At 36.4% G+C, this 26554-nt stretch overlaps 1 protein-coding gene across 1 annotated transcript in view; it reads right to left on the bottom strand.

The window, feature by feature from the left end:
* Positions 1 to 26554, bottom strand: part of ZDHHC15 (zDHHC palmitoyltransferase 15) — a 191191-nt gene that overhangs the window by 20705 nt on the left and 143932 nt on the right. Inside the window, exons 4-10 of the mRNA XM_081793314.1 lie at positions 19258 to 19378; positions 16147 to 16216; positions 13995 to 14027; positions 13118 to 13238; positions 8466 to 8598; positions 6527 to 6653; positions 4261 to 4364 (exon numbers count right to left, since the gene is read on the bottom strand). Of these exons, the coding sequence (XP_081649440.1) occupies positions 4261 to 4364; positions 6527 to 6653; positions 8466 to 8598; positions 13118 to 13238; positions 13995 to 14027; positions 16147 to 16216; positions 19258 to 19378 (709 nt within the window). The remainder of the gene's footprint in view (positions 1 to 4260; positions 4365 to 6526; positions 6654 to 8465; positions 8599 to 13117; positions 13239 to 13994; positions 14028 to 16146; positions 16217 to 19257; positions 19379 to 26554) is intronic.

Raw genomic sequence — 26554 nt, 5'->3', positions numbered from 1 at the left:
AAATCTTGCCATTTGCAATGACATGGATTGAGCTAAAGAGTATGATGGTAAGCAAAATAAGTTTGTCAGAGAAAGAAAAATACCATATGATTTCACTCATATGAGGAACTTAAGAAACCAAAGAAATGAGCAAAGGAAGAGAGAGAGAGAGAGAGAGAGAGAGAGAGAGAGAGAGAGAGGCAAACCAAGAAAGAAATGCTTAAGTATAGAGAAGAAACTGATGGTTACCAAAATGGAGGTTGGTGGGGGAATGGGTTAAATAAGTGGCGGTGGGATGGGTTAAATATTGTTAACAGCACAGGGTGTTGTATGGACCTGTTGAATCACTATATTGTACACATGAAACTAACATTACCCCGTATGTTAACTGGAATTTAATTAAAAACTTAAAATACATACATACATATATACATACATATATACATACATACATACATACATACATACATACATACATACTACAAAGTTAGTAGTGGTTGTCCCTTATAGTTTTGATTAGTGTATTCTCCTTTATGAAATCAATGTGCCATTCAGAGTACTTGCATAAATGTGAGGTATGGATCACAGAGTATAGATGCCCACCAAGATGGGCAACCCTTGCCACAGCAGGTTGGAAAACTCTCATGTTCCTATGTTAACCAGACAGATTCCAGAGCCAAGATTGCTTTGTTCCATGAAAAGTAGAAAAAATAAAAGTGGCTTTGAGAATGCCTGTCTTTGGAATCATGGCTCCATAGTGGGCACAACATTCTGTCTTATCTGGAATCTCAGGCTTAGGGTGTTCTTGCCCTTAAGTCTGAACAGAAAGAATCTGTATTGACCTAAATCTTCAGTGAAGGATATATAGAAAATAATTCATGTTTGTCAGATAGCTCTAAGAGAAAAAGAGGCAGTAAGGGCTTAAACATACATCTCATCTCACCTATACATTTCTATTAAGAAGGTGACTGATAAAGTGTGAAATGCAATTCTGGGGGTACAATGCACTATTTGCCTTGCTGCTCTTTGCTGATGGTTGGGTGTCTCAGAATTTTGTAGGTATGGTTTCGTGGTGCACATTTTTAAGAAATTGGCTTTTAGTATTCTGCTAAATGGGTTTGCTTTTGCTTTTTAACCACTATAATACACACAATTATTTGGCACCAACAGTTCCTCTCAGCAATTATTTGATCAGGCTTGCAGACATTGAAGCCCGAGCTGAAAAACTGGATTATCAACTTCATGTTATTACTCCTGGGGGAGATCAAGTTAAGGTGGCAAAGGTAGAGTCATCATGAGGACTAAATTGAAAAATATGCATATACTTCAAAAAATCATGCTATGCATAATAGAAAAGAAATGAAGAATTTAGGAAGTCGATTTTTCTTCTACCAACTGCGCCTATACTGCTTTCCCCACTAGACTGCTAGAACTGATACATGAATTTAGCAAAGTTGCAGGATACAAAATCAATGTACAGAAATCAGTTGCATTCTTATACACTAACAATGAAGCAACAGAAAGACAAATAAAGAAACTGATCCCATTCACAATTGCACCAAGAAGCATAAAATACCTAGGAATAAACCTAACCAAAGATGTAAAAGATCTGCATGCTGAAAACTATAGAAAGCTTATGAAGGAAATTGACGAAGATATAAAGAAATGGAAAGACATTCCGTGCTCATGGATTGGAAGAATAAATATTGTCAAAATGTCAATACTACCCAAAGCTATCTACACATTCAATGCAATCCCAATCAAAATTGCACCAGCATTCTTCTTGAAGCTAGAGCAAGCAATCCTAAAATTCATATGGAACCACAAAAGGCCCCGAATAGCCAAAGTAATTTTGAAGAAGAAGACCAAAGCAGGAGGCATCACAATCCCAGACTTTAGCCTCTACTCCAAAGCTGTAATCACCAAGACATCATGGTATTGGCACAAAAACAGACACATAGACCAATGGAATAGAATAGAAACTCCAGAGCTAGACCCACAAATGTATGGCCAACTCATCTTTGACAAAGCAGGAAAGAACATCCAATGGAAAAAAGACAGTCTCTTTAACAAATGGTGCTGGGAGAACTGGACAGCAACATGCAGAAGGTTGAAAACTAGACCACTTTCTCACACCATTCACAAAAATAAACTCAAAATGGATAAAGGACCTGAATGTGAGACAGGAAACCATCAAAAACCTAGAGGAGAAAGCAGGAAAAAACCTCTCTGACCTCAGGTGTAGCAATCTCTTACTCTACACATCCCCAAAGGCAAGGGAATTAAAAGCGAAAATGAACTACTGGGACCTTATGAAGATAAAAAGCTTCTGCACAGCAAAGGAAACAACCAACAAAACTAAAAGTCAACCAACGGAATGGGAAAAGATATTTGCAAATGACATATCGGACAAAGGGCTAGTATCCAAAATCTATAAAGAGCTCATCAAACTCCACACCCGAAAAACAAATCCAGTGAAGAAATGGGCAGAAAACATGAATAGACACTTCTCTAAAAAGACATCCAGATGGCCAACAGGCACATGAAAAGATGCTCAACTTCACTCCTCATCAGAGAAATACAAACCAAAACCACACTGAGATATCACCTCATGCCAGTCAGAGTGGCCAAAATGAACAAATCAGGAGACTATAGATGCTGGAGAGGATGTGGAGAAACAGGAACCCTCTTGCACTGTTGGTGGGAATGCAAATTGTTGCAGCCACTGTGGAAAACAGTGTGGAGGTTCCTCAAAAAATTAAAAATAGACCTACCCTATGGCCCAGCAATAGTTGCTAGGAATTTACCCAAGGGATACAGGAGTACTGATGCATAGGGGCACTTGTACCCCAGTGTTTATAGCAGCACTCTCAACAATAGCCAAAGTATGGAAAGAACCTAAATGTCCACCAACTGATGAATGGATAAAGAAATTGTGGTTTATACACACAATGGAGTACTACGTGGCAATGAGAAAGAATGAAATATGGCTCTTTGTAGCAACATTGATGGAACTGGAGAGTGTTATGCTAAGTGAAATAAGCCATACAGAGAAAGACAGATACCATATGGTTTCACTCTTATGTGGATCCTGAGAAACTTAACAGAAACTCATGGGGGAGGGGAAGGAAAAAAAAGGAGGTTAGAGTGGAAGAGAGCCGAAGCATAAGAGACTGTTAAAAACTGAGAACAAACTGAGGGTTGATGGGGGGTGGCAGGGAGTGGAGGGTGGGTGATGGGTATTGAGGAGGGCACTTTTTGGGATGAGTACTGGGTGTTGTATGGAAACCAATTTGACATTAAACTTCATATATTGAAAAAAAATAAATAAAACCAGACTTCCAGGTAGAGACCCTGGGACTAGATATTCTAACTATAAACCTTTAGAAAGGCATGTTTCCCACCTCTTCTCCTCATCTCAGTGCCTTTCCATGTCCTCATCAGCCTCATTTACCCCAATTTCTGACATGTATTATAATTTTAACTCAAAATTTTTCTCAGCTATTGAATTATTGGGACTAGCTGCTAAAAATTACTCTCTGATGCCTGGTATTGGCAACATAAACAGATGGTACAGGCACAGTAGTAAGCATAACATCACGAGGAGACAAAGAACAGGTGATGGTAGGGGTATGTGACATGAGAATTTAACTTCCAGCTTTTCACACACACACAAATCTCATTATGACCCAAAAAATATGGTGGGAGAAAGGTGGAAGGACAAAGTTCTACTTCCTCATTTTTCCTTTGCTGCTCTGCCTTTTATAAAAGTAGACTACATGCATGTGTAGGCTTGCCCACATATACATCTTTTATTTCTTTGTGTATGTAAACCAGTCTAAAGGAGAATGGGAATGATATTTTAAAGAAAATTTAACCAGTATGAACAAATTATGGTAGAGAAAGGTGAGCTGACGCCCACTGGTTAAATTAACTCAAGCAAAACACCATGAGTGGCCAACTGGCAGGATTGCTTACAAATATACACAGTGCTGTTTATTATGTTTCTTGACTTATCTCATTGGTTATAAATCATGGTATCACAAACCTGGTAAGAAAGCTTCCAGGCTTGCATCTAATCCAACCTAAGCCATCTACATGTTTTAAATAAATCTGGTCATACTTGTCCTTCTCTATCCAAAGGTCACTTATGCGGTTGACATGCTTATATAGTCTTTTTGGACACTATTTTCTCACTACACTACATTGGTTGCATTAACATGGTTTTATTAGTGTTTGGTCTGCTGGGTGGAGAAAAGACTTCCTTCTGAGCCTACTTACCTCGGTTTTCATCCTCATTTTCTTCCCAGGGCTCTTCATTTGCTAGCAGTGGGTTCTGTGACTCATTCATAGATCTCATAGGGAAGGAGTGTCCATCACCAGGGCTATTGGGGGAAGGAAGAGAGTGAGCTCTTGCAGCTGACATAGACTTTCATGAAGGTTATATCCCTCCTAGAAATAGGAGGGTGTTCTTAGAAAGATTTAAACCATTTATCTTATTGGCTAAAGCCATGGTGGCATAGGGTTTTACAATAGCATCATTTAGTTGCTGTATTGCTCTCAATTTCTATATCTTGTTTGTCTGCATCCGTGTCAACTGTTTTGGTCAGTAAGTAACTGTTTAACTTGTTTCCCACAATGCCCAGTTATGGCAAAATGAACATATAGCAAGCTTCATATGATTATCCCAATTTATATCTCATTATCTTATTGCTTGGGTTCTAAATTTTCAACAAAAATTAGCAGATTCAGAACCACTGATATAGTGGAGATCAGTTGCTGTGAACTGCTGATAAATATTAATGTCTGAATGCCCTGTTATTTGGCTTGTATGGTATAAAGGTTATTAGAAACTGTGGGAAACAGCCAGAGTGTGGCATCTCTAGGAGTGCAGATTCTGGGGGCAATTAACTGCATGTGGGATCCACTTGTAGATATCTATGGCAACCTAGGGCCATCTCCTTGGTTAATCTCTGGCCACTAACAGATGGGATGCATTGGGGGGAACTAAGTCGGCCCTGAATATAGTGGGCTACAGTTTGAACATTTGAATATATATATATATTCAAAATAAATAAATATATGTGTATATATATATATATATATATATATATATATATATATACATATATACGTATATATATCTCAATGTGTTGCAAATTTATATCTGAGTGACTCTTGGATTACTCATTTTATATTACTTACACCTTTTCTCCTGTTCTTAATTGTGGTTAACTGAAAGTTGATAGATTCTATTGATAGCTCTCTGCAGAGGATGTAAGTATACTGATTATAAGTGAATTGGCTTTGATTTTGGCTTTTGATTTTTTTATTCCAGGAAAGACTCATTTTAGACCTCCCTTTGATATAGTGATAGGGTGTGTGTAATTGTGTGGGTATGTGTGTTAGTGGAGTGAAAATAATTGCTGGTGACAATTATTAATCAACCTTACCCACCAACATAGTTTTGTCTTGTGCTTTATAGCCAGTATAGTAGGATATACCACAGATCTTAAATAAATGAGCCTGTAAAACAATGACTAGTACAGAGGAAGAATCAGAGCAATGAGTAAAGGGAAAAAGGAAATTTTCCTTAATTATCACCCTACTCCAACAAAGTTTCCTCAAATAAGTGAACAGACAGATGTATCCCTCTCTGAGGAATGGATCTAAAGAGAGCTTCAAGACACTATAAATAAGCTTTGCTACAGAGACAGTTCACTTGGTGTTAGTTCAATGTGGTTCACAAAGTCACTCAGGGGACACAAGCTTGTCTTCCATTCACTGCTTTCCTTTCATTCCTGCTTCAGTTCTAAGAATTACCTACAATTTCTACATCAATCTTTGTTCCTGCTTTTCATTTTAATTACCTTCATAAAAGTAATACAGACATTTCACCCCAAAATATGAAAATGGACACAAGAAAAATATAAGACTACTGCCCTTTCCATTTATCCACTTATAGTATTTTTAGGTTATATGTCCCCTATGTTTTTCTTATGTGTATATCTGTACATATTTTTATTCAGAGTACACATCAGTTGTATTCTACATTTTTCACTAAAAAAATAGTGAGCATTTTTCTTAATGTGTCATAGTCTTAACATAGTCGTACTTTTGACTACATAAAATTCCAGTCAGTGGGGATATATACAGCATATTGTTGCATTTTTAGTTTAGATGTTTACTAATTATTGGCTGGAAATAATGCTGTGATGAACATTTTTGTGCCTAGTTTGTTTTTAGGATAGATTTTTAGAAGTGGAATTACTTGACAATGGACATGGGGATTCTTGTGATTTTTGATATATATCACCAAATTCATTTATAAAGGAGTAGTATCAGTTTACACTACTTCAAAACATGAGAATGTCTATTTATCATACCTTCACTTCCTAATTTGTCTTTACTAATCTAGGAATAAAAAACTTGGGGAATAGAGTTTTTCATTGGACTTATGACTGATTGCATACCACAATTAAAATTGAATTTGCTACTTCAAGGCATGGTTCAGCCTCAGCTTCTTTTAGTGGTAATAATTACTTACCTGGACCCAATAGGTATTAACCAGAACTTCTTGTTATCTCCAAACACCTGCTGGATATTTTTGATGAAGCCAAGGTTGAACCCATTTTTCTCTGGGCCACTTGTAAACACTGGAGTACAGAAGGCCTCTAGGGCAAGATAGGAAGTTGAAGAGGAAGAAAGCAATAAAGGAACAAATATCAGGACGAACATGATTTTATAGTACACCATGAATGTTACTTGATTCTACACTATCTTTTTGTTGTGGTAATCTAGGCCTCTCATGCTTAGTTATTGCTAAATTACTTAGTAAAAACCACTTTAATCATGTAATAAAAGTAGTTTTGTTATCAAATACAAATAATTGGTACTCTTTGAAAAAAAGGCAGAAGAAACATAATGGTAGAAATAATTAATCAGCCATGGCAGTACTACATATTTTGTGCTGCTGGATGTAAGGAGTGAAAGGACAAATTTAACAGTACTTTATTTGAATCTAAATGGCAACAGCAGCCAAATGGTCTCCCTCTTTAGAGCTGGGACTAAAGTAATGATGCATGAAGAGGTGGTAATGACATTGATTTGATTTGGAAACATTTCAGAAATGATGTTTACACTGAAACCTGCAATGTAAGAAACTGAGTTTTACCCAAGAAAAAATGTCAGTGGGTGAACTATAATCACCTCAAAGACTGAGGAATTGGACCATGTTAGTACACATTAGTTTTTAGACACACATTTATTCCATTAAGCAAACACTTTCACTGTTGGACTGGCTGCATCTAGCCATTTCGCATTTGTTCTTTTGTTATCCTGAAGCTTTAGTACTTTCCTACTTTGCAGTTATGTCTAAGCCAAATGAACTGACATACCACCCTAGCAAGTAAGTGCTAGATATTTGGTTTAGAAAAGGAGTGTAAATACTTTCTTAGCTGTTAGCATTATTGGTAAATGGGTTCCAAATGTAAAGTGGTTTTTGTACTAAACTTTCCTCAAATATATCTTAGCTAAACATTCAACATTTGGATACTTTCTCCTTATTCCTCATGCATTAATTTGTATACAATGTAAATATTTGTTTCACTATAGATGAAACAAAATTGTTGCACTGGAATCCATCAGAAACACAATTCTCCAAATAACAGATGAGAGAATAGAGTAACAGAAAAAATGTTCATTTCTTGCACTAATTTTCTAGAAACTCACTTGTTCAGTGTATTTATCTCATTCCCAGTCCTCCACAGCTCCTTGATGATTGTAGATATCCAATGATTTGTTGGTTTGAATTCTTTCTCAAGACTCTTTTTTAAAAATTTTTAAAAATGTTTATTTATTTTCAACAGCGATAGAGAGACAGGGCATGAGCGGGGGAGGGGCAGAGAGAGAGGGAGACACAGAACTGGAAGCAGACTCCAGGCTCCGAGCTGGCAGCACAGAGCCAGATGCGGGGCTTGAACTCACAGACTGCGAGATCATGACCTGAGCCAAAGTCGGACATTCAACCGACTGAGCCACCCAGGTGCGTCTCAAGACTCTGTCTTTGGATGCACTCAATAATTTAGATTCTTCTATCTTTATTAACCTTCACCTCCCCCTTCTGGTGTTCCTTTCTGTACTTTTTTTTTTTTTTTTCTTCACTTCCTCAGGTGAACACCTTTTAGAAATTTTGCAAGTCATAAATTTGGGGAGCTATAACCCAGTATCAATTATAAAGAGCAATGGTCAATTTTGTTTTTCTGTGAGGTTTCATTTAATAATGCTTTCTTTAGTTTGCAAGCTTCATTCACTATGGCTCTCCAGTTTGGTAAAACATGTTTACATCTGTCTCAGTTTGGAGGCAAAGGAATGCCACTAAAACTAAAATGCCTCACTGGAACTTTTTCTTTTCCTTGCAAATAATCTACAGGCTACTATGATATACATTAATGTGTTTTTTCCCTAGTCTTAATATCCAGTCTTACCTAAGGTGGTTTTGTTTCTGCTGACAAGCCAACAATGGTAACCAAAGAGAATCACAAGGCTGACAAAAAACATGCAGGCCACAAAGAGGAGAAAAAGAACATGGAACTTTGAGCGAACACTGGGCAATTCCCCCTAGAAAAGAAATAATAAGGAAATAGAAACAAAGGATTAAACTTTTCAGGTTTAACTAGTTTTTCTATACGTTAGCACTTTTATCATATGTATAAAGTGTCTAGCTGCAATTAAAAAACAGATTTTATAAAATTTTTACAAGAGTTCTTTCTGTTGATGACCATACCACATTATAGATATGCTTCCAGCCTATAAATTATAGCCTAAAATGGATCCTTGATTAAGTTCAGTGTAAAATAGAGTATATAATGCAGCAATTAGACCAGTGTAAAAAAAGGATATACTCAGGTCATAATTGGCATGCAATCTCTTAAAGCTTGTACTACATTTAGTTTGCAAATTATGAATCATTTGGCCAGAGGTGATCTTGGGGTCATCCTCTTGTCTCAAGATGGGTTATTCTGAAATACTTTATATGTCATGTTTCCTTGAATATATGTGTGTTGAAAATGTCACAACATATGTGTGTTGAAAACAAGTTAAGACATATAGGTAGAATTTTAAAATGTTCTACCTATAAGTTATAACCTGATTTAAAAGCTACTGTAAATTTTGTGTTGTTCTTTTTTATAGCTGAAATAGAATATGCTGGTATATCACATCCTGTGAAATAGCTCTTTAGACATTAAAATCAAGCAGTATTTGACAGGCAATTGTAAAAGTAGGTAGCTAATGACTTTTATAGTTATCTGTGACATCTTATTTTCTTTTTTTACATGCAGTCCTAGGCCAGAATAATTTTTCTAAAGTTTTATAGCATGCACGGTGTATAAATTTTGTCTTTTGAAGAGAACCTTAGAAAACATTTTCAATTTTGGAGTGAGCCGTTGAGAGAACTTTTTTATTTCCCCTTTCCTGTGATCACTGTTTTGGCATGATGAATTGCAATAAAGTATTTCCAAATGCTCTTGAGTAATAAAGTTAAAGGTGATACTTGATTGAAGTGGACCGTAACATTAGGATCTGGTTCTACTTCAGTTTGGAAGGAAAAATTAAGACTTGAAAACACTTGGCAAATTGACATAGCACAGATTTTTTTTCTTCTCATAAAGAAGATTTTTATTCATTTTGATGTAAGGAAATGTTAAGGATCTTTCAGAGTGCATATATGTGAAGGATGAAGATAAGGGGAAGTCAGTCAGTCAGGTTTTTTAAGCTGAGCAGTGGTCTGAGTGAAATTTGCATGTGGGCAGAGCACCCCAGGAAATGGATACCTCAAGGACTTAAACCTTCAGGCAATTTTATCTGAAGCTCCTTTCTGAAATGTTCCTTCCACAAAATCTTGACCCAAGCATGCAAACTGAATTTGATTGGTTTGTGTTTGTTTTTGTTTTTAAGTTTTCTTTTTCTTTCTTTCTTTCTTTCTTTCTTTCTTTCTTTCTTTCTTTCTTTCCTTCTTTCTTTTGAAAGACAGAGAGAGAGACAGAGAGGGAGAGAGAGGGATGGAGAGAGAATAACAAGCAGGCTCTGCACTATCAGCATGAAGCCTGAAGTGGGGCTCAAACCCACAAAACATGAGATCATGACCTGATCTGAAACCAAGAGACAGATGTTTAACAGACTGAGCCACCCAGGTACCCCTGTGTTTGTTTTGTTTTAAATTTATGGAAAAGATTTTATATGTTTTTTTGTAGTGGTTTTGACCTAGCTGGATTTTTGCTTTCATAATCTCTGCTTTTTGAGTATATTTGTTAAAGTTTTTAAATCTTACATTTATTTTACTTCTAATATTTCATGTTTAAATGGGCAATAGGAAATGCCTATGCAAGAGGGATTGATAGAGTCAGTTCACACCCTGGTTGGCTGAGCTGGAAGTCTTTTCCTCTCCTAATTACTTTTGCAGAATTCTCTTTTTTCTGCCAAAGGATATTCCTTGATAAAGTCCTTTTTTTGTTGTTGTTGTTGTTGTCGTTAGAAGAGGCTGATGGTCCTATGTTCAAAATTACCTTCTCAGGAGATAACCAAGCTAAATTACTCAAAGCAGTAACCACCAGAACAGTTCAGGGGAATATTGGTAGAATAATACTACTATCTTGGTTCTAAAATAATTCATAGTCTCTGTGAGGAGATTCATGGCCCGCTGTGGAAAGTGTATATTACTACTTTTTTCATAAGGCAAATATCAATTTCATATCAAAGTAGCTACTCTTTAAGTTAATATATATAGGAAAAATATGCTCTGATGGTCTTCTGAATTCTTTATTTCAAAGGAGCTATAGCTTCTCCATAGCAGGACCATAATGGGCAATAGTATATGGTACAGTGTTTAAAATCATTGGGCTTAGCGTGAGACAGCTTCTAGTCCTGACTTTGAAACTTACAAGCTGGGTGATCCTGAGCAAGTCACTTAAGTACAATAAGCTTCAGTTTTATCATTTTTAAATGAGACTAACAATTCTTGTTTGGTGTACTTTACAAGGTTGTGGTGAGGATAAGATGAGATAATAGATATTAAAGTGTTTTGAAAATGGCAAAGTATACAAATGGGGGTTGCTGTTCTTAGAACTGCTAGTCTCCTTGGTACATAGTTTTTAAAATATATGGCAGTGTTTACTTTTCATTTTAAGGTAAGACTCAATTTAAACTGAGAAAGCCATCTCTAAACCACACCAAAGTGCTTTATGGCTGGAGAGACTGCAAAGAAGCGTTTCTCTCTATTGTCAATGCACTTTTCATTATGAGGAGAAGCCAAGATAAGTTTTCTTACATCCCATCTGTCAGGCATGAGCTAGTCTACTATAGAGAAAAAAATGAGGGACTAGGAGAAGGACAAGGCTATGTTCATCTTGTGATTGTGAATACTGACATATTTCTGGTAATTCATATCCAAATATTATCTTTCAAGAGTAAAAAAGCACACAGCACCTGGAGGGCATTGTGGTATTTGATTATTGATTGACTTGGAGGGTTAAGGCAAAATATATAAAATGCAACATTGTTTACTCTGTTATGAATTCTTAAATAGTAGCCTATTGTGTTAAGGACCAAGTAAGGTCTGTAGTGAAGACCAAGACTGACACTTTCCCTGCTGAATTGTATACAGATTTTCTTTACATTCAGAGTAGTAGCTCAGTGTGTAAATGGGATGCCAAACAGGTCATGAAAACCTGAGCAATAGAGAAGAGATCCTGTGCTGTGGAAAGGAGCCAGAACCGCCAAGATAGTGAAACATTTTGTATTTGGGGAAAATTTATGAGAAAATTTCATTTTTGCTTATACTTTTGTATCTCCGAGTTGAAGATTTTGATATCCATTATATAATTCCTGATTCTTATAGTTATTAAATATCTGTATTGACTAAGCAAGTTAAAGGGAGAATGGAAAGCACATATCACTATAATTTTCTACACCATATTTTCTACACTAGCAGGGATCAAAGCCTTAATTAATAATTTAAATATTCTCAGGTATTTAAGTTCTCACTGCCTTGTGTTTCTCCTTTGTTCTCCAGTTTATTATGAACTATATTTTGGTCACAAGATTCACATTCTTTCCTGCTGCTTTACCTATTCACCTGAGGTGAGATATTCCTGTTTATATATGCGCTTGTGCAATTCCTAAAGTAATAACTAGTAGCTCTGTCCAAATCTGTCTTTTGCCATTTAGGTTTAGTTTGGACAGCCCTCATCATGGGAGGTTATGATATCTTCACTGCTGTACTGGAGTTGTGGGGAAGGGATATCTTTTGGAGTCCATTGGCATGAAATAAAAAAAAATCACTACATTGCTGCCAGACCCCATACACATATGTAAATTAAAAATCTGCCTTTAATTCTTTTGAAAATAGATAGGTTATGGTTGAAATCTTTAAGTAGAAGAAATATGAAGTGTTTTTTAGATTTCACTATAATTATTGGAATCATATTTTCAAAGGTAAAGTACTTCCAACATACATTTCATTTGATCTTGGAAATGAGCCAGTGAAACAGGTAACAGAGCCAGTATTAGAACTCAGTTTTCCCAATTCTCAACCCAGTGTTTGTCATACAAAGTTCAAATAATACAAAGTTCAAATAAGACTCTCCTTTTCATTTTGGTCACATGTGAAGAGGAGTAAATGAATCTGTCTGTTCTGCAGGAATTTTGCAACTCTCCTTTGAACAGGAAGTGAGAAAGTATTTTTCAATGATGAGGGAGTACTTTGTTAGCCTTTTCTTTGGAAACTAGAGATTCAAAATTAGTTTCAACATTTTAAAAATCTATAATTGGTAATAAGTGGATTTTTATAATTTGACTATATAAGTAAATTGTAATGCATCACTAAGAGTCAAGAAGTTATGTTCCTAAAGGTCTTAACAAGCTTCTCATGTATGACAGAAATGTGTAAGTGGAATCCTTAAATAACAAACTCCTAAATCTCAGAATATTCAACATGGGAAACTTGTTTTTGGTGCCTTTCCTTCTGGTTACCTTAGTATTAGCTATTTCAAAATGTAAAAAGAAAAGTTGAAAAAATGTCACAGATTGGAGTAGGTATGTGTTTTTTCTAGGGGTGACCTGTCATGATTATTTAACTTACTCTCCAGTATTTGATGAAATAGTTGAAGACTGTTGTAGCAATGTACAGGCAGTAGAGAACAGAATAAGCTAAAAACTGAAGAAAGAATTTGTAGTTGGAAAATCCAATGCAATTATTAACCCTAAAAAAAAGAAAAAAAGAAAAACTAATTTGAAATCAGGATCCATTGAGAACACACTGATACATAAGTGAACTAAGCAATGGAAATACATAACTCCTGCTGCTTCATTATGTGTTGTGTAGAAACTCAACAGAAATAGAAGTGCCTTAATAGGAACAGACTGGAAAAACAAGTTCATGTTTCACTTGTTTCTCCTTTCATTTACAAGCACAGAGACACTTGGCCTACCTAATAGTTCCAGACTGGTTCCTGACACACACAAGAAAACTTGAATCTTTGATGCTGAAAACCTATTACAATCTCAGCAGCTACACTTAGTACAGTGAGGCATGTTCTCTTTTTAGTTGGACAGTTCAGACTGGTTCTGTAGGTCAGACATGCAAAATTTGGAGAAGGATTACTGAAGTTAACAATCTAGAATATTTCAAACTTCAAGATAGCTAAAAACAGAACTGAATTGTATAATGTCAAAGAAGGAAACTTTTTGTGCTCAATTTCATTACTACACCCAATTACTAAAGCTAATGGACAAAAGACAGTGAGCTTTGTGAACCCATGAATTCACCACCATACCTTTGGTGGCATATTTATTTTTGCTTTAAAATGTCATGCCTCCCCTTCCCCCCCCTCATGCAAATACAAAGCCCAGTGATTTATGGTTGTAGAAACAAGCATGTTACAACTATGCTTAGGAAACTATGCATTTTAAGCAACTCTTACTCTTTCAGCGGAAAGAAATGAATCAAAAGGACATACCAAGGGCAATGATGGTCCATTTTTAATACACACCTACAAAAGAAACAAAGCACAGTGTGATAAGTGGACCTATAGAAATGAAGTAATACCTCATAATTTAACTCAAGATCTCACTAGTATTTTTACATGGTACCAGTACACTCATTCCTAGATTTCCAATATACATTATTCCCAAACTATTTGGGCATCAATTATTTCTAGGATGAGCCAATCAGAACAGTTTATAGAATTATGCTGGAAGCAAGTTACATGCCTAGAAGTCTAAGGTATCTCCTCTCATTTTTCTCAATATGCAGATTAATAAAAGTACAGAAGAATACATATGGCTACAGTCTGTTAAAATAAAAAAAAAATGGAGACCATCCTTGAAAATTTCCTGAGCAGACAAAACTAGTTTAGTCATACAAACAAACCTTAATTTGGCTTATTTTGTAAGACTGACTTGACCTGGTCATTTCTTGCTTATGTCTCTGGAAATCATCAGCAAAATTTAAGCTGTTTTCTAAGGTCAATATAAAGTAACTATTTACTAAGTCTCTTTCATTTAAGAAAATTCTAATATTTTAACTAATCACTGTGAAGATTAAACAGACCTTGTTTTCCACTATATAAGCTGTTTTATAACAATGTACCCAAAGTCTCATTTTATGTTTTGGTTTGAGTGCTCCTGGTTTGTAAATCGTCTTTTTGTTGTATGCACAATGAAATTTTACTAATTACTACTCTGATAATTTATTTGTTTTACATAGGCTATTGCTGAAATTTTGACACACCTATTTGAATCAAGGGCAAGAGAAATGTGGGTGGAACATACACCCAAGAAGAAGGACATGAATATTATATTTATTAACATAAAAATGTGATTTTATAAAGTTGGAGCAATTAGAGTAAGAAAATAAAGTAGAATTGAGGTACAACCCAAAATATAAAGTGATTATCCATGCCTAAAAACTTATATGAATCATAAATAAACATATAAGGGAGAAGAGACAAATCTCCCATGCAGAGATTTCTTCACATTATTTGGAAGAATTCCAAATAATTTATGTATATACTCTGCCTTTAAGGAGGGGGGCATAATTCCTCTGTTCTTTAGTGTGGGCTATAAAGGAAGAGTAAAGGAAGGAGGGGGGAGGAAGAGTAAACTTACATTAGAGAAAACTGACAAACACTATCTCAGACAAATGAACAAGATTAATATTGCAGTGATAAGTCATGTTCATAGTATGTGCCCTTGATACAATACAATGATAATGGTACTTTACCTCTATGGTCTTCCTACCCAAAACACAGTACCCAAGTCTAACCATGAGAAAAATATCAGACAAATCTCACCTGAAGGATATTCTACAAAATATCCGATCATTAATCCTAAAATCCTAGAAACTATCATGGTTATTGAAAACAAGTAAAGTCTGAGAAACTGTCAGAGCTAAAAGACCTTGAGAAGACATGCCAACTAAATGTAATGTGGTATCCCAGATGGGATCCTAGAACAGAAGAGGAACATAAGAGAAAAACTGTGGAAATGTAAATAGAATATGGGCTTAAATTAGAAATAATGTATTGATGCATCACGTGGGTGGCTCAGTTGGTTGGGTGTCCAACTTCAGCTCAGGTCATGATCTCATGGTTCACAAGTTCAAGTCCCAAGTCAGGCTCTGTGCTGACAGTTTGGAGCTTGGAGCCTGCCTCGGATTCTGTGTCTCCCTCTCCCTCTCTCCCTCCTCTCTCTCTCTCTCTCTCTCTCTCTCTCTCTCTCAAAAATAAATAAACATTAAAAAATTAAAAAAATAATGTATTGATGTTGGTTCATTAATTGTAACAAATGTATCATATTAATGTATGATGTTGATAATAGGGGAAGCTGGATGTAGGACATATGAGAGCTATAATCACAATAATTCTGTAAATCTAAAACTGTTCTAAAATAAAACATTTATTTTTAAAATGGGGTTTTATATATTTTTCCTATCTTTGGAATAGTTTGAATCATCATCATCCCAAGAGGGTGCTTGGCATGTGCTCATTATGATTGAAAGGAAATGTTCTTATCTAGGCATGGTCACATGTTAGCATCAGTCACTTTGTTGTCTAAGCAACCATCATCACTGGCCAAGCTCAGCCCAGGGGAAATATGGATGTCACTTACATGGCACAGACAGAGCAGTGGTGGCAGCGATCTGGCTTGATTAAATGGCACCGGTCACAGAATCTAACAGCTATAGGAAAAATCAGGTGGTTAGCATTGGTTAGGGCTCAATATGACACCACATATCTTACTAGCCTATCTGAATGGCTTGTTATACACTGATTGCGGGTAGTCAAACTCATTTCAAGTTACCAAGAAAAAGGCAGATCACAGAAGAGAATTGTGGTATGTATTTTTTCTCCTGCTAGATCAATCTTGAAGGTACCTTTTGGGGGATGAAGGTGAAGGGAAATGTTTTCATATCTGGATATATGATAATAAGATTCGGTATTATAAAACAAACCTTACTGTCAACTGCTTGAGTGATCTTGGGAAAATCATTTAGATTGCTTACTCCAACTTTCCTATCTGAAAACAATTAATTCAATTGACCATTTCACAGATAAATGAAGTAAAGAACCATATCAAGTGACTTACTTGCACATAGCAAGTGAGTGGCAGAATTGTGACCACTACAGTTTTCTGACTCTTTAGTTCATTCAGGGCCCTCTTCACTCTGTAAGTCTGATATAAAAAACACATTTCTCTTTCCCTTTTTCCTTCCTCTCTTCCTTCCTTCTTTTCTTTATTTCCCTTAGATGAAAGGCATTTTCCTTTTCTACTCATTTTTTCTCTGTTCATTGATACAGTATGACTATGTTTAATGTAATTATTATTACATTATACATTATACAGTGTAACAATTAAAATCATGAATAATTTGAGCTAATATAATTCCATCTGAAGTGTACATTAAGCACACATAACTAATTCAGCATAAATGAGTGCTAATTTAGCAGTTTGTGTTTATTTCTAGCAATGGAAGGGTGACAAAAGCATGGGTATAATTGAGGCAACGAAGAAGGGAGAGGGACATGCATGTTTAATTCATTTAGCATTGAATTGAACAGTCAATGCCATTGCCCAGTTTAAGCCGCCATTATCTCTCATTTAGATGATTGTAATAGCTGCCTATTTATTTACTCTGCTTTCATTTCTGTTCCCCACAATTCATTCTTTATAGAATAGCCAAATGATCTGTTAAAATGTGAATCAGATTATATCACTCTTCACTTGAAACCTTCATTGTACTTGGGGTGCCTGGGTGGCTCAGTTGGTTAAGCGTCTGACTTCAGCACAGGTCATGATCTCACAGTTTGTGAGTTTGAGCCCCACATCAGGCTCTGTGCTGACAGTGTGGACCCTGCTTGGGGTTCTATTTCTCTCCCTCTCTCTCTGCCCCTCGCCCACTTGTGGTATCTAAATAAATAAATAAATAAATAAATAAATAAACAAACTTAAAACACCCTTCAAACACCCTTGGAATAAAATCCAAACTCCTTTCCATGGCCTGAATCATCTGGCCTCTGCTTGCCTCTTCAATTTTAACTGGTATCACTCTCCACCTGCTATACTCTGGTCACACTGGCTATATGTTTGTTCTTCTAATACTGTAAGCTTGCTCCTATATAAGGGCCTTTTGCACTTGTAGTACCTTCTGCCTGGGATGTTAGTCCCTCTGTTCTTTACTTCCTGCTAGTTACTTTTTTATTATTCAGGTCTCAAATAAAATATTCCTCAGAGAAAATTTCTTTGTCATTAGGGTGGCAAACAAACGATTCAAGGGTCCAGAGAATAGTTGGTAGTGAGTGGAGCAGCCAGTTGAAGACTGTGAGAGAACCTGAGAATTCATGCCCTGTTTAAAAAGAGTTGCTACTACTCAGCTTTAGCTAATTTTTGCCATGTGAAAATGTAATTGAATATTGCCAGATATCTGAGTTTTCAAGAGAAGCCAGAAATATGAACTTTCATGTGGAAAATTACAATTGTTAAAAATTAAAAACAAGTGCAAAGTTTTAAAAGATACATTAGAGATCAACAAAATGTATCTCAGGTCCAATTCATCCCATAGGCCTTTAGTTTGTAACCAACCTCTGTTCTATCACATCATTCTGTTTACTACTGTGATAAATTATACAAATAATTTCCTGTCTACTTTTCACTATATTTCAGTGTGCATGAAGAATTTAAAAAAATCATGAGAACCATGACATCAATACTCTAACAAAATTAATAAGTCCTTACCCAGACCATATTAAAATTCCCCCAATTACCACATAGGACCTTAATAAATGATTGTTGAATAAATACATGATAAATAGATAAACACAGATGTCTAACAGTATAATTCCCACATCCTTGAAACATGATCTTCCTTATCAGAAACATTAGGATATCTTGTCAAAAGAGGCTTCATTTTCAAATTTTGAAAGGTGGAGAATTGGTTCAGCTAGTACTCTTCTAGTCACACAGATGAAAACGAAGAGTAAAACTCTATAGTGGATATTTACCGAAGAAAGATGACATATCTCTGCACAAATACTTGTGCAAGAATATTCATGGTAATTAAGCACTGGAAACACCAAATGTGCATCAACTGGTGAATGGATAAACAAACTATGATATATTCATACAATGAAATACTACTCAGCAATAAGAGAATAAAATAAAAAACAATGTGAACGAATGTCAAAAATATTATGCTATATAAAATAAGCCAGACACAACAGTACATATTGTATGATTCCATTTATGTAAAATTCTAGAGCAGATAAAACTAATCTATGGTGGAAAACTAGCAGAATAGTGGTTGTTGGGTGGTGGTTGGTGGGGTTGACTGGGTAGGAGTATAAAAGAAGTTTATGGGGTGTGGTAATGTTTATAGAGGTTTTGGTTACATAGATGTGTACATTTGTCAAAACACCGAATGGCACACTTAAGATTTATGCATGTCTTTATATGCAAATTTCACCCAAAAAAGAATGATAAAATATATAGGTAGGTGTGTATTGATATCTGATACTTACTTTGAAATGTATCAAAAAATAAGATGGCTTGATGGGAGATGGATAGAGGGATGGCTTTGTGGAAAGATAGGTGATAAAGTAACATAGCAAATGTTAGTGGTGGACTCCAATGCTAGGTATACAGGTGAGCCTGTGGATATATATGACTTAACCTTTTTGAGATCCTTGCTGATCTGCTTCTCTAGGTGACTTTCAATGAACTGACCTCCACTCCCAGTTCTTGTGTAAACTGGTAGCTTTTTGGCCATATCGATGAGCATCTGCTTCTGGATCTCAGGTCTTTCTTCATTTTCATAGCGTTCCTTGTCTGAATAGGACAAGTGGAACTAGAAGCAGAAGTGAAAAGTGAGACTTTATTCTCTAAGGTTCGAATAAAAGATTAAAACAATAATAACTATTCAGATGAAAATATTTGTTACCTATCCTTGAAGTCCAGATACCAATTTGGCTTATAACTTTCTCAGGATAAATATCTTAATTATTTTATATGACTTTTATCTCAGTCTTCATAAGTCTATGTGATAGGTGGTATTGTTTTATAAATAAAGAAAAGAAAACTTGGTGAGGTTAAGTACTTTGTCCATGGTTATACTCATTTAAGCAGCATGTAGCAAAACTGAGCTCTAAACCCAGTTCACTTGATTCTAAGATTTATGCCTTTCCACCCCATTATACCATACTATGATGTTATATACAGATATGTAACATCTTGCTGTCAGGACCCTGTTGATGATTAACTATGATTGTTATTAAGTTGTAGGTTTTTTTTCACACCTGTCAGAATGGCTAAAATTAACAACACAAGAAACAATAGGTATTGGTGAAGATGAGGAGAAAGGGGAACTGTCTTGCACTTTTGGTGGGAACGCAAACTAGTGCAGCCACTCTGCAGAACAGTATGGATGTTCCTCAAAAAGTTAAAAATAGAATAATGCAATTGCACTACTAGGTATTTACCCAAAGGATACAAAACTACTGATTTGAAGTGTTACATGCACCCCGATGTTTATAGCAGAATTATCAATAATAACCAAGCTATGGAGAGAGACCAAATATCCACTGACTGATGAATGGATAAAGAAGATGTGGGATATATATATAGTCAGAGAAAGGCAAATACCATATGGTTTCATTCATATGTGGAATTAAAAACAGAACAGTCAATCATATGGGGAGGATAGAGGGAAACAAACCATGAATTTTAAGAAAACATAGGAAAAAACTGAGGATTGATGGAGGGAGGTTGGTGGGAGATGGGCTAGATGGGTGATGGGTATTATGGAGGGCACTTGTGATGAGCACTGGGTGTTGTATGTAAGTGATGAATCACTGAATTCTACTCCTGAAACCAATATTGCACTGTATGTTAATTAACTTGAATTTAAACAAAATTTTGAAAAAAAGTTGTAGGTATTTTTCATAGATGACACTCTTAGAGAAGCTGGCTGAGACTGCTTGTGACACTGTATATTATGATCTTGCAAAGGAGTAGAAATTTGGGTATTCTCACTATTTCAGAAATTTTTGGTCTGGTATGAGGCTTATTGCCAATGTGGGCACCATAGTTTGCTAATCTTGGAAAAGATATGTCAATGATTTTCCAAAGTAACACAAACTTGAAAGCTTTTTTCTGTCTGGGCCAAAAGATAGGCAGAGGTGAAAAAGAGAAGGATCTGTGATCAGACTTTTAGGGTTTAAACCTCATCTCTTCCACTTAATAGGTAAAAAAATCACATTGGAAAATCAGACACCCTCAACCCAAGTTTCTTCATCTGTAAAATAGAAGAAATGATATCTACTTCATAAGATTGTTGTAAAAACACTGGATAATAAATAATTAAAAGTTACGTTTAGAGCCTTATTTTATTAATTTATTTTTGAGAGGGGGGAGGGGAAGAGAGAGACGGAGAGAGAGAATCCCAAGCAGCCTCTGCACTGTCAGTGAAGGGTCCGATGTGGGACTCAATCTCATGAACCATGAGATGAGGACCTGAGCCGAAATCAAGAGTCAGACGCTTAAGCCAACTGAGCTCCCCAGGTGCCCTACAAGTACATTTTCTTAAATCATTTAAAAATACTTGATATTGTCATTTTATATTTTTTATTTTTTTAAGTTCATTTATCTTAGAGAGAGACAAAGAGAGCAGGGGAGGGGCAGAGAGACAGGAGGAGAGAGAGAGAATCCCTAGCAGGCTCTGCTGTCAGTACAGAGCCCTATGTAGGCTGAAACTCATGACAGTTTGGCTACTGTTGACAGTGTTGCTATAAACATTGGGTGCATGTGTCCCATCGAAACAGGACACCTGTATCCTGTGGATAAATGCCTAGTAATGCAATTGCTGGCTCATAGGGTAGTTCTATTTTTAGTTTTTTGAGGAACCTCCATACTGTTTTCCAGAGTGGCTGCACCAGCTTGCATTGCCACCAACAATGCAAAAGAGATTCTCTTTCTCCGCATCCTTGCCAACATCTGTTGTTGCCTGAGTTGTTCATGTTAGCCATTCTGACAGGTGTGAGGTAGTATCTCATTGTGGTTTTGATTTGTATTTCCCTGATTATGAGTGATGTTGAGCATTTTTTCATGTGTTGGTTGACCATCTGGATGTCTTCCTTGGAGAAGTGTCTATTCATGTCTTTTGCCCATTTCTTCATTGTATTATTTGGTTTTGGGGTGTTGAGTTTGATAAGTTCTTTATAGATTTTTGATACTAACCCTTTACCTGATATGTCGTTTGCAAATCTCTTCTCCCATTCTCCCGGTTGCCTTTTAGTTTTGCTGACTGTTTCCTTCGCTGTGCAGAAGCTTTTTATTTTGATGAGGTCCCAGTAGTTCATTTTTGCATTTGTTTCCCTTGCCTCTGGAGTCGTGTTGAGAAAGAAGTTGCTGCGGGCAAGATCAAAGAGGTTTTTGCCTGCTTTCTCCTTGAGGATTTTGTTGGCTTCCTGTCTTCCATTGAGGGCTTCCACCCATTCTGAGTTTATTTTTTGTGTATGGTGTAAGAAAGTGGTCCAGGTTCACTGTTCTGCATGTTGCTGTCCAGTTTTCCCAGGACCACTTGTTGAAGAGACTGTCTTTATTCCATTGGCTATTCTTTCCTGCTTTGTCAAAGATTAGTTAGCCATACGTTTGTGGGTCAATTTCTGGGTTCTGTATTCTGTTCCATTGATCTGAGTGTCTGTTTTTGTGCCAGTACCATACTGGCATGATGATTACGGCTTTGTAGTAGGGTTTCAAGTCTGGGATTGTGATGTCTCCTGATTTGGTTTGCTTTTTCAAGTTTGCTTTGGCTATTCAGGGTCTTTTATGGTTCCATACAAATTTTAGGATGGTTGGTTCTAGCTTGGTGAAGAATCCTAGCGTTATTTTGATAGGAATTGCAATGAATGTGTAGATTGCTTTGGGTAGTATGGATATTCTAACAATATTTGTTCTTCCAATCCATAAGCACGGAATGGTTTTCCATTTTATTTTTGTGTCTTCTTCAATTTCTTTCATGAGCTTTCTATAGATTTCAGGGTATAGGTATTTCACCTCTTTGGTTAGGCTTATTCCTCTGTATTTTATGGATTCTGGTGCAATCATAAATGGGATTGATTATTTGATTTCATTCTGTTTTTCATTATTGGTGTATAGGAATGCAACCGATTTCTGTGCATTGATTTTATGTCCTGCCACTTTGCTGAATTCATCGATCAGTTCTAGCAGTTTTTTGGTGGAATCTTTTAGGTGTTCCATATAGAGTATAATGTCATCCACAAGGAGTGAAAGTTTGACTTCCTCGTAGCCAATTTGGATGCCTTTTATTTCTTTGTGTTCTCTGATTGCTGAGACTAAGACTTTCAATATTATGTTGAAAAACGGTGGCGAGAGTGGACATCCCTGTCTTGTTCCTGACCTTAGGGGGAAAGCTCTCAGTTTTTCCCCATTGAGGATGATATTAGCATTCGGTCGTTCATATATGGCTTTTATGATCTCAAGCTATGCTCCTTCTATCCCTACTTTCTTGAGGGTTTTTATCAAGAAAGGAGGCTGTATTTTGTCAAATGCTTTCTCTGCATCTATTGAGAGGATCATATGGTTCTTGTCCTTTCTTTTATTGATGTGATGAATCATGTTAATTGTTTTGTGGATATTGAACCAGCCCTGCATCCCAGGTATAAATCCCACTTGGTCATGGTGAATAATTTTTTTTAAATATATTGTTGGATTTGGTTGGCTAATATCTTGTTGAGGATTTTGGCATACATGTTTATTAGGGAAATTGGTCTTTAGTTCTCCTTTTTAATGGGGTCTCTCTCTGGTTTTAGGGTAAAGGTAATGCTGGCTTCATAGGAAGAGTTTGGAAATCTTCCTTCCATTTCTATTTTTTAGAACAGCTTCTAGAGAATAGGTGTTAACTCTTCCTTAAATATTTGGTAGAATTCCCCTGGAAAGCCATCTGGCCCTGGACTCTTGTTTCTTGGCAGATTTTTGATTGCTAATTTGATTTCCTTACTGGTTATGGGTCTGTTCAAATTTTCTATGTCTTCCTGTTTCAGTGTTGGTAGTGTATACATTTCTAGGAATTTGTCCATTTCTTCCAGATTACCCATTTTATTGGCATATAATTGCTCATAATATTCTCTCATTATTGTTTTTATTTCTGCTGTGTTGGTTGTGATCTCTCCTCTTTCATTTTTGATTTTATTTATTTGGGTCCTTTCCTTTTTCTTCTAGATCATACAGGCTAGTGGTTTAACAATTGTGTTAATTCTTTCGAAGAACCAGCTTCTGGTTTCATTGATCTGTTCTACTGTTTTTTTGGTTTCAATAGCATCAATTTCTGCTCTAATCTTTATTATTTCCTGTCTTCTTCTGGTTTGGGGTTTTATTTGCAGTTCTTTTTGCAGCTCCTTAAGGCGTAAGGTTAGGTTGTGTATCTGAGATCTTTCTTCCTTCTTTAGGAAGGCCTGGATTGCTATATGCTTTCCTCTTATGATTGCCTTTGCTGTGTCCCAGAGGTTTTGGGTTGTGGTGCTTTCATTTTCATTGACTTCCATATACTTTTTAATTTCCTGTTTAACTGCTTGGCTAGCCCATTCATTCTTTAGTAGGATGTTCTTCAGTCTCCAAGTATTTGTTACCTTTCCAAATTTTTTCTTGTGTTGATTTCGAGTTTCATAGCGTTGTGGTCTGAACATATGCACGGTACGATCTCGATCTTTTTGTACTTACTTAGGGCTGATTTGTGTCCCAGTACATCGTCCATTCTGGAGAACGTTCCATGTGCACTGGAGAAGAATGTATATTCTGTTGCTTTCGGATGAAATGTTCTGAATATATCTGTTAAGTCCATCTGGTCCAGTGTGTCATTCAAAGCCATTGTTTCCTTGTTGATGTTTTGATTTGATGATCTGTCCATTGCTGTGAGTGGGGTGTTGAAGTCTCCAACTATTATGGTATTACTATCGATGAGTTTCTTTATGTTTGTGATTAATTGATTTATATATTTGGGTGCTGCCACATTTGGTGCATAAATGTTTACAATTGTTAGGTCTTCTTGGTCTATAGACCCCTTGATTATGATATAATGCCCTTCTGCATTTCTTGATACAGTCTTTATTTTAAAGTCTAAATTATCTGATGTAAGTATGGCTACTCCGGCTTTCTTTTGTTGATAGATGGTTCTCCATCCCCTTATTTTCAATCAGAAGGTGTCTTTAGGTCTAAAGTGGGTCTCTTATAAACAGCATATAGATGGATCTTGTTTTCTTATCCATCCTGTTACCCTATGTCTTTTGATTGGAGCATTGAGTCCACTGATGTTTAGAGTGAGTACTGAAAGATATGAATTTATTGCCATTATGATGCTTGTAGAGTTGGGAGTTCCTGGTGGTGTTCTCTGGTCCTTTCTAATCTTTGTGGCTTTGTTATTTATATATATATATTTTTCACCTTTTCTCCCCTCAGAGAGTCCTCCTTAAAATTTCTTGCAGGGCTGGTTTAGTGGTCTCCAAACTGCTTTAATTTTTGGTTGGATAGGGAACTTTTTATCTCTCGTATTTTTTCTTTTTTATTTTTTTTTAAATTTTAAATTTTTTATTTTTTAATATATGAAATTTACTGTCAATTTGGTTTCCATACAACACCCAATGCTCATCCCAAAAGGTGCCCTCCTCAATACCCATCACCCACCCTGCCCTCCCTCCCACCCCCCATCAACCCTCAGTTTGTTCTCAGTTTTTAACAGTCTCTTATGCTTTGGCTCTCTCCCACTCTAACCTCCTTTTTTTTTTTTTCCCTTCCCCTCCCCCATGGGTTCTGTTACGTTTCTCAGCATCCACATAAGAGTGAAACCATATGGTATCTGTCTTTCTCTGTATGGCTTATTTCACTTAGCATAACACTCTCCAGTTCCATCCACGTTGCTACAAAAGGCCATATTTCATTTTTTCTCATTGACACGTAGTATTCCATTGTGTATATAAACCACAATTTCTTTATCCATTCATCAGTTGATGGACATTTAGGCTCTTTCCATAATTTGGCTATTGTTGAGAGTGCTGCTATAAACATTGGGGTACAAGTGCCCCTATGCATCAGTACTCCTGTATCCCTTGGATAAATTCCTAGCAGTGCTATTGCTGGGTCATAGGATAGGTCTATTTTTAATTTTCTGAGGAACCTCCACACTGCTTTCCAGAGTGGCTGCACCAATTTGCATTCCCACCAACAGTGCAAGAGGGTTCCTGTTTCTCCACATCCTCTCCAGCATCTATAGTCTCCTGATTTGTTCATTTTGGCCACTCTGACTGGCGTGAGGTGATATCTGAGTGTGGTTTTGATTTGTATTTCCCTGATAAGGAGCGACGTTGAACATCTTTTCATGTACCTGTTGGCCATCCAGATGTCTTCTTTAGAGAAGTGTCTATTGATGTTTTCTGCCCATTTCTTCACTGGGTTATTTGTTTTTCGGGTGTGGAGTTTGATGAGCTCTTTATAGATTTTGGATACTAGCCCTTTGTCCAATATGTCATTTGCAAATATCTTTTCCCATTCCGTTGGTTGCCTTTTAGTTTTGTTGGTTGTTTCCTTTGCTGTGCAGAAGCTTTTTATCTTCATAAGGTCCCAGTAATTCACTTTTGCTTTTAATTCCCTTGCCTTTGGGGATGTGCCGAGTAAGAGATTGCTACGGCTGAGGCCAGAGAGGTCTTTTCCTGCTTTCTCCTCTAGGGTTTGGATGGTTTCCTGTCTCACATTCAGGTCCTTTATCCATTTTGAGTTTATTTCTGTGAATGGTGTGAGAAAGTGGTCTAGTTTCAACCTTCTGCATGTTGCTGTCCCGTTCTCCCAGCACCATTTGTGAAAGAGACTGTCTTTTTTCCATTGGATATTCTTTCCTGCTTTGTCAAAGATGAGTTGGCCATACGTTTGTGGGTCTAATTCTGGGGTTTCTATTCTATTCCATTGGTCTATGTGTCTGTTTTTGTGCCAATACCATGCTGTCTTGATGATGACAGCT

This window comes from Panthera onca, chromosome X, assembly GCF_046562875.1.
Source record: "Panthera onca isolate mPanOnc1 chromosome X, mPanOnc1 haplotype 2, whole genome shotgun sequence".
In the NCBI taxonomy this organism is placed as follows: Eukaryota; Metazoa; Chordata; class Mammalia; order Carnivora; family Felidae; genus Panthera; species Panthera onca.
This window is presented reverse-complemented; position numbering and strand designations above follow the sequence as displayed.